The sequence below is a fragment of the Neopsephotus bourkii genome, unplaced genomic scaffold (assembly GCF_033783945.1).
Source record: "Neopsephotus bourkii isolate Nb327-2 ecotype Australia unplaced genomic scaffold, CSIRO-AGI_Nbou_v1 NB_1622, whole genome shotgun sequence".
NCBI classification, from domain to species: Eukaryota; Metazoa; Chordata; class Aves; order Psittaciformes; family Psittacidae; genus Neopsephotus; species Neopsephotus bourkii.
The window spans coordinates 788,992-804,532 of record NW_026902097.1 but is presented as its reverse complement, the minus strand read 5'-3'; the positions used below and the strand labels follow the sequence as shown (position 1 = coordinate 804,532).

At 44.7% G+C, this 15,541-nt stretch overlaps 1 protein-coding gene across 4 annotated transcripts in view; it reads right to left on the bottom strand.

Moving 5' to 3' along the window:
• HTR4 (5-hydroxytryptamine receptor 4) overlaps positions 1-15,541 on the bottom strand; it is a 129,316-nt gene that overhangs the window by 48,523 nt on the left and 65,252 nt on the right. For 3 of the 4 annotated variants that reach the window (XM_061372865.1, XM_061372862.1, XM_061372863.1), the window contains exons 5-6: positions 5,502-5,655; positions 3,626-4,194 (exon numbers count right to left, since the gene is read on the bottom strand). In XM_061372865.1, coding sequence (XP_061228849.1) covers positions 3,626-4,194; positions 5,502-5,655 — 723 coding nt within the window. Of the gene's footprint in view, positions 1-225; positions 848-3,625; positions 4,195-5,501; positions 5,656-15,541 lie in introns of those variants that run through there. The other variant, XM_061372864.1, reaches the window with a different exon arrangement.

Genomic DNA, 15,541 nt, shown 5'->3' with positions numbered 1-15,541 from the left:
AGAGCTATGAATTGCAAATATTTATAATGAATTACACAATTTGTGCTGCAGCCAGAGAAACAAAACTTCGTATATGACATGTGAGCTGCAATCTCAACCATTGAAAAATGAATAGTGCGTGAATTTCAGATTGTAGCCACACCTGCAAATTTCAATTCACCATTTTCCTGTGTCCTGACTGAATTTTGCAGTTGATGGTACACATCAGATTGAAATAGGTGAATATTCAGGGGTAAAAAAAGGGGGTTCCGGCAATTCCTACACTTGCAGAAAGCAAAATTGGAAAACAGTCAAACTGAAATTTTCTCTTAAAGCTGAATATTGAGTTCTAATACTCTTTCCCATCATACACACAGATTCAACTCTGACCAAATCTTATCTCCCAGCTGCTTGTGACATCTTCAGAACACACTTTGTGTCACGTCTTACTATGCCCAACAAATGGGTGTCTCTCACACCAGCTGGTGGAAAGTTTGAGAACTAAATGGGTGACAGAAAATCCTTTCCCCATCTTCTGGTTCATAACTTAAAGTGAGGTGGTTGCCAGGGAAGTAAGAAAGCTGTGGTCACTCTCATATCATAGTTGAGCCACTGTGCAGTCACCTCCCTTGCACCATTGCCACTGCGGTTGGGTCTGGCCCAAGGAGTGCTGTACAAAGTCTCTCCCTGCTGGGTCACTCAGAGCACCACAGTCTTCATAGATCACTTGAAAAATAAGTTATAAAAGAAAGAAGGAATGAGAACTGCTTCCCAAGTGGTTTCAGTCTGTGTGTGGTGAGAGCATCTGCCTCTTCTCGCTGACGTGTTTTATTGCACTCTGCTCCTCCTTCTTCTTTTTTTCCCATTCCTAATATAAATGTGAAAAATCCCAAAATCGTAATGTCATAACATTGTGACACTAAAATTATTAGAAGAATAGAAGAAATGCTGTCCCTTCCCTAGAAAGCACTCTCACAAGTGGTGCCTCCAAGAGCAAGAGCCTGAGTTTTAACAGTGACAAGCATATTCTTGCACTTGGAAATGCACCGGTGAGTTGATTGTGAGCAAGGACAGAATGGTTTGGACAGATAGAATTGAAGGAAAGTTCAGATCTTTTCAAGATTGGAAGTGGAAAAGAATTAAAAATCCCAATCTACCTACTCCTGACTCCCTGACGCTAAATGACCCATGTCAACTTAACACAAAATACTAATCTCTGCAGGTTTTGGGGAAGGAACACAGCACAAGGTCTTTCCTGCTCTTCACTGTTCTCCCTGCCAGGATACAAAAAACAGCTGCAAAATCCCACTTGTGCAACTTCCCCCTTTGCAGTTCTTGGTCAGGAAGAAACAGCTTTGAGGTTGGAAAAGAAGTGAAGAAGTGCATGAGCCAGGCGCTGCTCCTGTGCAGCTTCTCAGTTGGGTTGGTATGAAGTCGGCCCATACAGGAAGGTTTCACTATTCCATTTACTAGGCACAAACCCCTTATATATCCAAACTAGTCAAGAAATACACATTACATCTTCAGAGAACCCACCTCACCAAATTTCTCCTCCATCCATGTTGAGTCCAACCTTCTCTGCATTTAAGAGAGAAGCACTGAAGAAATGAAAATTCCTCAAAAAAGCTCAACTGTCCAAAAACTACAGTTCATTGGTTTGTTTTAATCCCCACACCTCTGTCAGCATCAGTGCTTAATCTGCACCAGGCAAAGAAGTCACACTTCCCTCATCCATTACAAAGCTGAAGACAATAGAAAATAATTGCTCTCTGAAGTGCTGATGCGCAGAGCTGAATCCCTCCAGGGATTCAGGGAGGGAGGAGAGGATGTGGCAGCAGGAAGCAAGTGCCTTCTGCAGAGGTGGAGCAACACAGAAAGGCAGAAGGTAATCTGGTTTGTACATGTTGTATGTTGAAAAGAAGGAACATGCTTTTATCCATTAAAGTACTCACAAAAAGCTAGAAGTGGACAAGATGCCCTGCACAGGTTTGCTTCTTACAAATACAGTGGTCGTCACATCTAGATTGACAGGATTGTTATACATTTCCATGGACAGGTTCTATGTGGGACCAGAGTGGTACAAGGGGGAGTGAGAAGCTAGAATGAGGAATGCCTGATCTCAACTCCATGGTGGAATCCACCATTTACTGCAGCTCGTCAGAGCCTCCGCAGCTGGCCTGAGTGGCCAAGACCCGTGCAGGGATGTGTTTCCAGCATTTATCCCTACAGCTCCCCAGCCAGAGGTATTGGCTGGCTCACTGTGGGATGGAGAGCTGAGTCCAAGAAGGGCTGCTCCCTCAATCCTCCTAACCACAGCAGAGGAGCATCAGCCTTGTCCCTGGGAGCACAGCTCTGACAGAAACACAGGCTGAGCATGGCACAGTGCCCGGCATCCATCACAGAGGGCTCTAGGACCATGGCCCCCAAACAGTTTTTACTCAGCAGAAGATAAATATGTTGCCGTGTCCTTCATGAGTTAGAAAACTTGAGAGGTCTGTCTCAAGGCTGTGACAAGTCTGGCTCCATCTCCCATCCATTAAACAGCTCAGGACTCTTTCAAATTCAGCAATCACTGCAGAAGGGAGCTTAGGGCAAACCTGCAGATGAGGCTCAGCTGGGAAGTGCTCAGTGTCTGATTTAGTCTCTGGGCAGGTTCAGCTCTGAGCACAGAGTTACCAAATCCTTTATCTGCATGGGAAGAGCCAAGAATCCATCTAGCAAAAGAACCAAATCCCCTCTAGAAAACTGCATAGAAACACCTCTAGTTTTATCCAGAGTCTGCAGTTCTGATATTATGGGAGATAATTGTTCTTCCCTCCCTTCCTCCTGTGCTCTGCCTCCCACCTCTCTGCTTCATGAGGAGAAGACAGCAGCGGGTGTCTCACACCACAGAGACCTCCAAACCCCTCTTTACCCCCACAGTGCAGAGTCCACATCCTCTCCTCTTGCAATGAACACACTGTGGTACTCAGTGAATGGTGTGGGGCTCAAATTTGCTGGGACCCAAACTGTCAACACCAGGCTGTAGCCCATGCAAGGCATGCTCAGCTCCTGGGGCTCCCACAGCGTTTGGGAGTTTGTCTGGGTTACAGTGCAAGGCAGACACCCTGGGAATTGCTGAGCTGCTCAAACAAAATCGCAAGCCCCCCTCCTCCCAGAGATCCACTGACGTGTCCCAGGATCACAGTGTTTGGGGAAGTTCATCCTTTGCCTTTCATTAGTTCAGAAGCTGCAGCAGTGGCTGGTGGGCCATCAAAGGCAGAGTCTGAGAAGGGGCAATGGGAGGTGTCATGATCTCTTTCCTAGAGAAGACAGAGCAGGCAGCATCCCCCAGGTGCTCCCCATGGGGTCAAGTTGCTCCCCCCAGACCAGACAGCAGGCCTTGCCAAAATGCATACACAGCTTCTGGATCCCTGAACACACCTCTGGAGAAAGTGTGCATGCCAACACACATCTGTCATCTACAAAACTAGGTTGTCTAAGCACCCTAAGGATTTCTGGCTGCTTCTCTTGCACCCTTCCCTTTTTAAACATTTAATTAATCAGATATTTCAAAAGCAAAGTGAAACCAATCCTCTACAAAAACTCTAGAGAAGTGCTCTTTCCTATGTCTACAGGCATTTTGCAGCATCCGAGAAACACTCACCTTAGTACATGAGTCGATCCATTTATTGTGGTGGTGGAACACGGGACTGTCTGCCCCAAGATGGAAGGCCTTCGGTATCGCTCATCACCACAGCACAGGATGATGAGGAAGGCACGTCTGAAAGACTTGTTCAGGAAGGCGTAGAGGAAAGGGTTCAACCCCGAATTGATGTAGCCCAGCCACAGGAAAGCCGTCCACAGCTTCCCTGGCACCGTGTAGTTTATGAAAGGGTCCACTATGTTTGTGACAAAGAACGGGGCCCAGCACAGGCAGAAGCACCCCATGATGATGCACAGGGTCTTGGCAGCTTTGGTCTCAGTCTTCATGCGGTGCGTGCTGTGCTGGTCCGGGTGGTGCTGCCGGCCGTCGGTGGGGGCCCCTGCACGCTGCAGCACCCGGATCTGCCGGGCGTGCTCCCTGGCTGTGATGTAGATGCGGTAGTAGGCCAGCACCATCAGGAGGAAGGGAATGTAGAAGGCCACCACGGAGCAGGTAATGGCGTATGGCTTGTTGACCATGAATATGCAGTAGGTGGAGTTGGAAGCCTTGTTGAACTGCCTTTGCTGAATCTGGGACAAGGGCAGGAAGGACAAGGACAAAGAAGGAAAGAAGTTCAGCTCTTCTCTGATACCAGCAGCACGTTTCCTAGGAGACCTCATCACCACTTTCTGACACTATGTACTCCCTCCACTCTCCTATCCACAGGACCTGCCTTACCCACTGCTGCCTCTCCTGCCTGTGCTCACTGTGGGCTCTGTGGTACTGCAGGCCCTCGGGTCTTCTGGACCATCTCATGTTGCAGCTCCAGCATCGCAGAGCATGCCTCAACCTGGCCAGTGAAAATCGGTGTAACTCCCTAGTTGAGACACAGCAAAGGGGAGTAACTCCACTTTCTGCCATGCTTTTCTGCAGTGCTCACTGCTCTGTTCAGGATGTGCTTTTACACCACAGATGCACAAGTTCCACACAGCCAAGTCCCACAGGGGGTATTAGGAAAGGACCAGATGGACAGGAAAGGGACCAGGCTGCAGCAAGTGGAGGGCAGCTACAGGCTGGGGGTAACATGGAACTTCCCAGGAGCAAGGCTGGCGACAGCAGCCTGAGAGTGAGAAGTCTGCAGATTGTTTCCTTTGTCTGAGGTCTCATCATTGACACATGCATGTCCTGAAGGTGATTGTCTAGAAGCAATTTTGGCTTTATCACCTTGTCTAGAGGCTGGGCAGCTTGCACCTGTTATTCTCCATGAGCCAAAAAGTATTCACAGCTCCTTGGCTAAGACTTGGCATAGAGGATGCCAAATCTCTTTAAACAAGCTCTTCTAAACAGTGTTTTCACAGTTTGCCATTTTTAATTCCTGCATCTCTACACTAGAAGGAAAGTGCATTTGCAGCTCTTAACTCCTTCCCCTGTAGATGGGATCCTGAAAGTGATCCTGCAGCAGGGAAAACTGACTCCAGCTAAAATGATTTGCAGAGGGGAACTTCACCTTCTCCCCTCCTAGGCTCCTAACAGGACAGCGATATTGATAGAACTGGCCCAAAATGCTGTCCCTGCTGAGGAAGTTCGAGTTTCATGGCTCTCCAATCACTAGCATGGCAAGAAGGTCAAGGGTAACCAAGAACTCCTGAGGTGCCCATCAGGAGCAAGCTGGGGCTTGGCATGTTTTCGAAGGACTACTCACTGAACTGATCAGTAGACGTAAAATCCACTCCCAGAGCCACCATTGTCTTTGTACCCATGTTTCCAGGACAGAGTCATTTCAAACCCACTTAAAAACCCCCTCTGTTGCCTTCTTTTCTCTGAATATATCTTTTTAAAGAATATACAGCACCAAATATATTTGATATCAGGTTGGTGTTCCCCCTTAGCTACTCACCAGATCAATGATGCCAATGCTATTCCAGCCTTGCATGATAGGGAGGAAAGAAATAAATGTCGGGATTACCCAGCACCCTCCAAGCATTACAGCAATGCGCAATGGAGTCATCTTGTTCCTGTAAACCAGAGGCTGGCAGCAGATAGCATAGTACCTGCAAGGAGAGAAGTGGGAACAGCAGTCATCAAAGGAGACATCCATGTCTTCTAAAAATAAAGCTGTAAAGCATTTTCTGCAGGTTGTTTCTCCTGCCTTTCAAAATAGAGAAAAAATGAGCCTGTAGCCGGTTTCCATTGACTGCCTCTTACACAAAGACCTCAGCATATTTTCACAGCAGGAATAAATACAGTTTCAGAGTGCCTTACAGGGGAAAGCTAGTATTTTCTGTTTTCCAGCTAGTGAAAATGAGGCACAAATCAATGCTGTGGTTTGTCTGAGGTCGCGGAGCAAGGGAGTGACTTCACATTCATCCCTCCTCTTCCTCTGCAGTTACTCACAAAGCTGTCTGCACCCTCCTTACTGTGATGAATGAGAACACCTTCCTCCCTTTTAGCCATAACTGAGTAAACGTTGGGGTTTTCCTAACTGCAATGGACATTTATTTTGACAAGACTGAAAAAGCTGTTATGGCAAATTAGAAAAGTGTTTCAAAGCTGTGAAAATGTCAGTGAAATAAAGTGTGGTTTTCCATAGCCAAGCTCCCTTTCTGCCTCCCAGAAATCTGCCTCTTGTCTGGCTGGACTTTAACCTTCTGCCACAAGGACAGGGCAAATGGGGCTTCCAGTCTTTTCACTGTCAAGAGGACATGCCCTGCGCACTCTTTTCTCTTCCTGAAACATCCATAATATTCATAGTACAACAGGTCCCTTCTCTTAATATAACAACTAGCCACGAACTAAAAATGCCTTCGCAAAGAGATAATAAATCAGCTCTTCTGTTTGTTTGGTCCTTGGGCTACCCACTTGCTAGCAGATTTCTACATCAGGAAGGCGTATCAAACCTAAAACTGGAAATCTAATTGCTCTGATGCCCATAAGCTTAGCAGATGAGCAACCATATCATCCTATTGCAGCTTTTGATGGTCCTGACCTGACAGTTTGTCTCAGGCTCCTAGTGAAATATTTTTGATCTTCAGATTTTGGGATTTCAGCACGTTTTGTAGAAACAGGGCAGTACTGATGTGCCCAGACAGCAAACTGGGGTCCAGAGACACATGAAGCGCCCATAAATGCTCAGGTCTTCTAAATAACTAAACATATCATTCAGCTATGTGCCTAATGAATACATTTTCTTAGTGAATGAATAACGATCATCTAGTAGATGTAGCTTCCAGGTTTGGCAAGCACAGAAGTTATGCAACGTGGGGCCCCGTAGGATATGAGCACTGCATTAAAGACGGGGCCACATTTTCAGTAACTATAAAGGGAATTAATTATCTGTCAGAGATGTTTCTGAGTCATGCCTCAACATCAAGGTACAATGTGTATGTAGAGAGAGCCTCACTGCTGTTCTATGAGGTCAGCAGAATCATGAATTAGAGACATAAAATTAGGAAACACACACTAAAGCTGGACCACTTGCCTGCGGAGGTGCCCATGAGGATTTCTAAGTGCCAGAAGCACATTAAAGCATGACATATGTGAAAACACACATATACACAGTTTACGTGCATGTATTAGAGAGATGACCTTGAAGTCTTTAATTTGTTTCATCAAGATTTGAGAACCAGAAGTTTTGTGCTAAACAGGCACAATAATATATGAATTTCCAAAATTTTTAAGACTTTTTTTTGTCATGTGGAATCAACTGAATTACTTTATTTTGATAAAATCAGTTGATATATTCCACACAAAGGGCTGAAATAATATCAAAGTGTCAAAAGAAAACGTTTTTTTAAAGTCTCTCTGAAATAAGATTCAAAATGTCACAGGGGAAAAATGTTGAAAGAAGCATTCAACTATTTCAATTTCATCATTTCTACATTCCCTTCTGGTTTCGTGTGTGCATGAAAATCAGGCTGCTCCTCTGAAAAGTTTCACCTCCAAAGAAATATTGCATTTGACAGTAACTTATTTTAGAGCATTGAGTGAAACGTTCAGCTTGCAGAGCTCACACGAACAGCCATGGCAGTCAGTGGGTCTGATTCCTGTCCCCACTAACATGGCCCTCACATTCCTTCCACCAGGGAAGAGGAGAAGCTGAATAATTTACAGGAGCAGGATTTACTTAGTTTTGGAGCTTGCCTTCATTGGATATGAGTGGAGAAAGCGATGGTATCCAGCCTCAAATATATGCAAAACTCTACTGGGTAAGGCCCTGAGTGACTCAATTAAAAGAAAATAGATTTTAGTTTGGCTGTTTTGAGAGGAAGGATGGATCAGAGACCTCCAAAGGCCTTTCCAACCTGCATTTTTCTCAGTCTATCAGACAATGAGGACCATTGTGGTCAGATTTCAGTATCTTAATGATTTCAGAGGATAGAATAAATATTTCCTTTGTTCCTAGGATAATTACCCTCTTCATGACAGCCACAATGTGTTTGAATAACCTTGTCCTGTGTTGCTAGAGCTTATTGCATTTGAATTTCCCCCTGCTCTCCAGATCTCCTTTCCCCAGGAAATAAACTGACCTTTGAATTCAAACAGGTATTTTCGGTAATGATTTTGAGTGCTTATTAGGACAGATGGTGCTTCTCTTGGCATTACATGCAGCTGCTCTTCTGACTCTAAATGCACTGGGGATAAAGCTGGCATAATTAATAGTTTACTGTCAAAGAGATACCTAACGCAAAGTGCTACCCAGTGCTGGACATCAAAGGAGTTCTGTAACGTGCCTAATGGCAAGTTACTGGAGTCACAAGAGACTAAAATTATTTGCAGGAAGAGGAAAAGAAAAAATTCACTGAATAAATGGGAAAGAACAGCCAAGACACCAGTTACCGTTTCAAAAGTTGAACAAGCAAGCAGAACAGGAAAACCACGATACATTGCTAATTAACTACAGCAGGAAAACTATTCTTCCAAGCAGTTTGAGCTATTACATTTCTATAACTCTATCTCTGCTGCAGCTGACAGCATTACACTGACTTGTACGTGCTATTAAAGGCCATTAGAGTAAAAATTATGCCTGTAAAAATGACATCTTAAGCTCTCATATTTCTTCCCTCCCAGTGATTCAGCAGCAATTTTCCTCCACTTACATGTCAAAAGATTATATAGATAGATTTTTTGCTAACTGCTGCTACCATGAGTTCCCTTGTGTTCAGAAGTCGAGCGGGGTTCCTGCTGCCCTACACTGTTATGGGTAACAAGGTTCCACAATTGGAGTGTGGGTGACAATTTTGCTGAGGGAGGCAGAGAAGCACACCATCCACTTTTCCATAGCTCAGCAGGATTTCCATTCAATGGCCCCAGGAGTCAGAGGACAGAAATCTGTGTATGCTAACTGAAATCACTGAAGTCACACCAATTTTTGCAGTAGCTGGTGATTTGATGTATATGATGGTTTGGGCATTTAAGCAGCTACTTATTCCCTGAGAGAAAAGTAATTATGTCTCTATGATTATCAGTAGTTTTAGTCAAAAGCTGAAATAAAGACATTTCTTTATTCTACATTTCTGCTGTCTTTTAAGCTAAAGCTGTTTTCCTGTGCTCATAAAGACCGTTTATTATGTACTGGTATGACAGTGTGATGGATGAATATAAGGTGTAATATACACACATGATTAATATGATGTCCAAGTTTAATTAAATATTAGTTCTTACTATTATCAGTCAAGACCGTGTTTCTGCAGTTCGCTGAAAATGTTAACTTCCCAGTTTCTTACAGCAGAGCAGATAAGGCAAAACATATCCTCTCCTCCACCTCTGTTGTGACATTCTTTGCAGAAGGGGAAATACAAAGAATCTCTTCCTGGAGCTGTAGAACTTCCAAGTAGCTCCATAAAGCAAAGGTTATTATAATACTTTTACTTCCCCATATCAGACATTTACCACATGAATGACCCAAATGCTAACATTTTACAGGTGGCTCAGAAGAAGAAATCCATCACTCCTATGGCCTTACTTATGGCCTTTATGGCTGCTGCAGATATGTCTGGCTACTGAGGATTTGTGACCTGCCGACTGTCACCTTGGCTTTATGCAACAGTGCAGGGGCCAGATTCTGTCTCAAGGAACAGGAATGTGATGTTCCCTGGCCATCCAGTGGAATTTCCAGTGATATGGGGGATCGATTAGTGCCAAATGGATCAATTCATAACAGTAGACCTGTCATGTTATAAGCACTCTCCCAGCATCTCCAGGGGGATGCCAGTGCACCTCTAGTGCATTCACAAAAGCTATAAGAAATGCTCAGGCTTCAGTGACCAGTGCCCCAGTCTGTGGGGAAACTTCCTCCTTATTCCTACACGTCATCAGCTGGAGCTGCCACAGCCACTCAAACACACAATATCCATGAGCTGTAAGAGCAAAATAACTTATCCTTTCCCACCAGGACTGGCACTTTGCCTGCCAGCGAGCTCCTCTTTACAGTCAGTGCTAAACATAAACCCAGAAAGCAGACAGAAATTCCTGATGAACTGTACATCAGCAACACATTTGTACCTAACAGCCTTCAGCACTTTGGGTAGAGAAGGCATAATATCATATTCTTCTGCAGCAGGATCATGGACAGCTTGCCTAATGTCAAACTTGCATATATGTGAAAACAGGAGATGGCAGATAAGAGGAAAGCTGTGAAGCCAAAGAGAAAATAGACAGAAAATGAACTTCAGCTACGTTCTTGCCTTGTACAACAGAATGCTGAATCTGATGTGTTGGTCCAAGGCTTTTGCGGAAATATAAGTGTTGTAAACCATGGGTGTTGTTGCCATTTTGCATGTATGAAAAAATCCCCTACCTACATGCACACTCATGGCCTGCATGCTTCTTGTATCATAGCCTGCCTCTCCTCCAGGAAAAATAAGTCTTGAAAAGCACGTTAACTTTTAAACAATGCCACCTGTAGTTATTACAAGTTTGTAGTTTCCAGGTTCTTGTAGACAAGAAAGTCTAAGACTAAGAAACAGCACTGCATTTCAACACACTGGTGGCCTAGATCTGACACCAGCATATTCTAGCTGTGGTTCATAGCAAGGACAGCTGTCTGTGGTAGTGACTGTCTGCATGTTTATCAAGCACCAACACCATGAGACCCCGTTTGTGACTAGAATCTGTGGTCAAGACTGAAATCAAAGATCCAGTAATCTAGATAACCAGCCGGTACAATATCATTAACATACTCCAGTTTCTGCAGTTAAAGAGAAGCAAGTAATGATACAACAGCTAGTACATCTGGCCATCCATCAGCCTGGGCATCCAAGTGCCTCCTCGAGCAAATGGCAGCAGAAAAGCTGCCCTGGGCACACTTCTAGAAAGCAGTACTGGAGTCCTCAGCTTCTCCCTCAGGATCAGTGATGCTCTAACCACCCCTCTGTTCTTTCCTTGCCTTCTGGCATTACAGAAATGTACTTAGCTGTATTAGATAATTCCTTGCCCTTGGAGAAAAAACATCTCCCTGGTTTGCAATACAACTTTGAGCTATGGGCATGTAGACACTACTCTACAAGAGGCTCCTTAGAGAGCACAGACAGACAAATACACACCCACCTTTACTAAACAGACTGGTTCTGTGGGTGGCCCACATTTAAAACCATTTGGTGTTGTGTGCATGTATACAATTATATATATACCATATGCTTTGTCATCACTGGGTCCAAAATCAGACAAGGAAAATTTACTGAATACTCAATTTTTTACCCCCCTTAAATATGCTATAAAAAAATAGGGAAAAACTGTGGGTGCTACTAGTTCTATCCCAAAGTCAGGGTGCAACAATCATGGTCATACAGGCTCTGTGCCAACCATGCCTTAAACACCAAAGTGGGAATGATTTCTTTGTGAGTTCCTAAGGAAAGAGAGGCCAAAGAAGCAGCAGCAGCAGACAGACAGGCTCCAGAAGCTGCCAACAGCTCTTAACCCATCAGCAAGGAGGAGGCTGAACCTGGCAGAGGGGCTCCAGGGGCTACCCCAGGCAGACAGCTCAGATGCTGAGGATGCTGAACCGCACAGATAGAAAACTCCTGCAGCAGAGACATTCATTTCAGAAAAGAGACACTCCTCCTCATGGCACACAGTATATGTATGGAATGTGCCAGGCTGGAAAATCCCCTTTGTCTTTTTGGAGCTCTACTCTGAAGCACTCCAAAAACCCAAATCTCAGCATGGCTCTGCACGCTTCTCCTCTCCCTCAGTGCATCCAGACCGGGCCAGAATCTTCAGCTGAACCCATACCAAGTGATGAAGCCTAAGGAGCTAGGATCTCAATTCATTGTGCCTGTGTGAAACTAAAGCAGCGCTACCGGCTTTTCTGATATTTCAGTGAAGCCAGATCCTGGCCTCTGTATAACCACATTGTTACATTTTTTTGGAGAGAACAGCTCCTTCTCTTCCTTTTCCCACTGAGCAAATAAACTATGGTCTCTGCCCGCGATGAATAAAACAAAATTGTGCATCGCTGGTCCAGAAACAAAATAGTCCTAAAACGATTATATGTAACAAAATTAAATTCTTATTAGAAAAACAATGGCCTCCTGGTGTTGAGATAATTACACTGAGAAAAACGCTAAAGAGAACAGCTAATTGGGACCGGATAAATTTAGCTAGTAATACAAATAAACATATATTGCCAAAAGCAGATAGAGGACTCCCTCCTGGACCCCGTGTGGGTTGATGTGTGTTGAGGGTTATTGGCAGCAACAGTGGCAAAATACGTTATCGTATTTCTCCAGGGTTTGTAAAGATTAGTAAAGGACAGTGCATCCCTAAGGGTGTGCCATGGCCATCTGCTCCGTTATTTTTCTTAATGCTCTTGGACCCCAATCCTGCAAATCCCATGTCAGTTTTCTCACCAGGCTGAGTGCCAACACGAGTAACTCTGCAGTTACGTGTTGCATCTCATAGCCCTCATGGACTGGCTGCATTTGCCCTTGCTCAGCCCCTTCCCATGCAGCCTCTCTGTTCCTCCACTTAAGCACCTGAGAGCTGTACCAGATCAGATGTCTTTCCAGCTGAAAAGGGCACAGGGGATTTGTGGCCCGATACAAAACCACAGCTGGAATTCGTGTCATATAATCAGATTGCCAACTGTCTAATCATTACTTACTGATAGCCTAACCTCTAACGTAATAAGCCTCCCTGCTAATAACCTCTCCCTAGCCCTGGCCAGTTGTTTTGCAGAACACTGCTGAGCACAGCTCCTTTCTCCCCATCCTTGAGAAAGACATCATGCTTCCGACCTTGAGCCCCACCGTGGTCCAGGCATCCTTTGGCAAGCCTGTCAACCCTGCTGTGCCTTGGCTGCATCGTTTCTAAGGCCATGCAGAAGAGGTGAGCATGGAGAGTGATGTGACACAGCACTGGGAGCAGGAGGCGGCAGAGTCAGCCGCAACCTAAACCTCATTAGTCCTGCTACCACTCAAAGCCTGGCACTCCTCCTGCACCCCCTGCGTGTGCTATCACATTGTGCTTCCTCCCACCCTGCACAGGGAAAGGGCTTCTTTTCCACACAGACTGCCACTGTAGAGCACCAGGGTTTGTGAGTCTCTAAAACATCATCTCTCTCAGGGGGTTGTGCTAATTTGACGTCTGAACAGTACATTAATGTTAATTAATGTTTGTAAATGGTGCAACAAGCATCTGTCACTCTGGTGCTCCAACACTCTTTGGATACATCTGCTTTGCTTTAGCCTCCATTTAGCAGCGATTATGTGGTATGTTTGGATTCCAGTAATATCAGCATTGCATATACAAGCACACAGTTTGGTCTGTTTTGCTGTGTGTTACATAGCAAATCTGCAAATGTTTCAAACATGCCAGGCAAACAATGTACCTAGTGCTGAGCAGAGATGGAGACTTCACAGGCTGGGACACCAGCAGAGCTGGAGGAAGAAGAGAGAGGGTGCAAGACGCTTTGGCTGCCAGGTGTTCATCTAACCCCAAGATACAGACATTTACAACCTGTGTCTCTGGTTTGCTTTGGATTGGGTTCTGGGTTTTTTCTTGTTTTGTTTTTTTTTCTCAAGACTTAGAGAAGTGATTGTATTGCAAAGTGCACTGCAAATATTGGAGAAGAAAATTGCCTTTCCTGACAGGTTAACTATATTTGGAGACTGTCACAGCTTATTGGTCTGCTTATATGCAGTGCAATTATTTTTATTGCATAGGCACAAAGAATGGATATGTACGCAGAAAACGTGCAATAAATAAGTCAAGGTTAAATCTTTCATTTATATTATAATACCAAAGAGATGATGAAAAAGCACAACCCACTGACAGCAGCTCAGTGAGCCCTGAGAGATCTCTGACACCTTGAAAAAACACTTTTTCAGATGAGACTGAGAGTGTCTCTCAGTCTTTGAAGTACTTTGTTTTTCAAACAATACTCTGAAGTTGTTGAAGAGAATGACTTTCCAACCCGAGTCCTGAGCATAGGCTAACAACTAAGCTTTCTTTAAGAAAACCCCAACACAGTCGTGTGCCCTAAAATCAAACAGATGGTAGAAAATATATGAATCACAGAAAAACACCAGCTAGAAGAAGCATACACCCATAGAGTAGGAATGAGCACAACTGCATGAAAAGGAGCGTGACCAGCAGGTCAAAGGAGGTGATCCTACCCCTCTAATCTGCTCTTCTGAGACCTCACTTGGAAAATTGTGTGCATTTCTGGTGTCCTCGGCATAAAAAGGACATAGAACTGTTGGAACAAGTCCAGAGGAGGCCACAAGGATGATCAGGGGACTGGAGCACCTCCCATATGAAGATAGGCTGAGAAAGTTGGGGCTGTTCAGCCTGGAGAAGAGAAGGCTGCGTGGAGACCTCAGAGCAGCCTTCCAGTATCTGAAGGGGGCTTATAGGGATGCTGGGGAGGGACTCTTCATTAGGGACTGTAGTGATAGGACAAGGGGTAATGGGTTAAAACTTAAACAGGGGAACTTTAGATTGGCTATAAGGAAGAAGTTCTTTACTGTAAGGGTGGTGAGGCACTGGAATGGGTTGCCCAGGGAAGCTGTGAATGCTCCGTCCCTGGTGGTGTTCCAGGCCAGGTTGGACAGACCCTTGGGTGAGATGGTTTAGTGTGAGGTGTCCCTGCCCATGGCAGGGGGGTTGGAACTGGATGATCTTTACATCCTCTCCAACCCTAACTATTCTATGATTCTATGATCCTATAAAGCACTGTAAAGGAAGCAGTGTTGTCAGTGCTGCTCCAACTTAGCTGCCAGGACCAGTGATGCTGTGGATGCACATTAATTAGTCAATCAATAAGAGGAAGAAATACAGGTTTAAGAGAGGAAGATGGCTAGGGAATGACCCACCTTCATAATAATTTCATTCACAGCAGCTCAGGAGAGCCAGTCCAGTGCTACAGGAGGCACCTTGGTCTGTCTTGAGCACCATGGTGAGTAGTCTGAACTTGACATTGGGTTCTGGAAGAACCCATCAGCCTTAGCACTCAGTCAGATTCATACTGAAGTGTCTGATCAAATAGAAAGTGATGAAAGCCATGCAGGTGACTTGAGATTCTTCCCTCTACCTGAGACAGAGAGATCTTGGGCTTTCTCTCTCAGCTGACACTCACTGTCAGCAAACACAGGCATAATTGTGCCTTCTTGTACTGGGAAAAGAAATACACCTTTTGAAATATTTAAGATGAAAACCTGGCTTTTTTCATGTCAGCAGCAAAGATGAACTTCTACAGCAAGGCTGGATGGCTGGGAGAGGTATATATGCCCTGCAGAGATTAGAAGATAGAGAAAGCTTTCTTGGCAAATTTAAGTGCTTTAGAGAGAAGCAGTCTGTCTTAGAGATGTTGCTGTTAGTGCTCTACTAACGGTATTGTGTGGTGGTCATTACTCTGACAAGCACTCAATAAAGCCATTTTGAGAAGAGAAACAAGAAAAACAATGTACCAGAGAATTACCTAAAATTTAGATCAGCTCA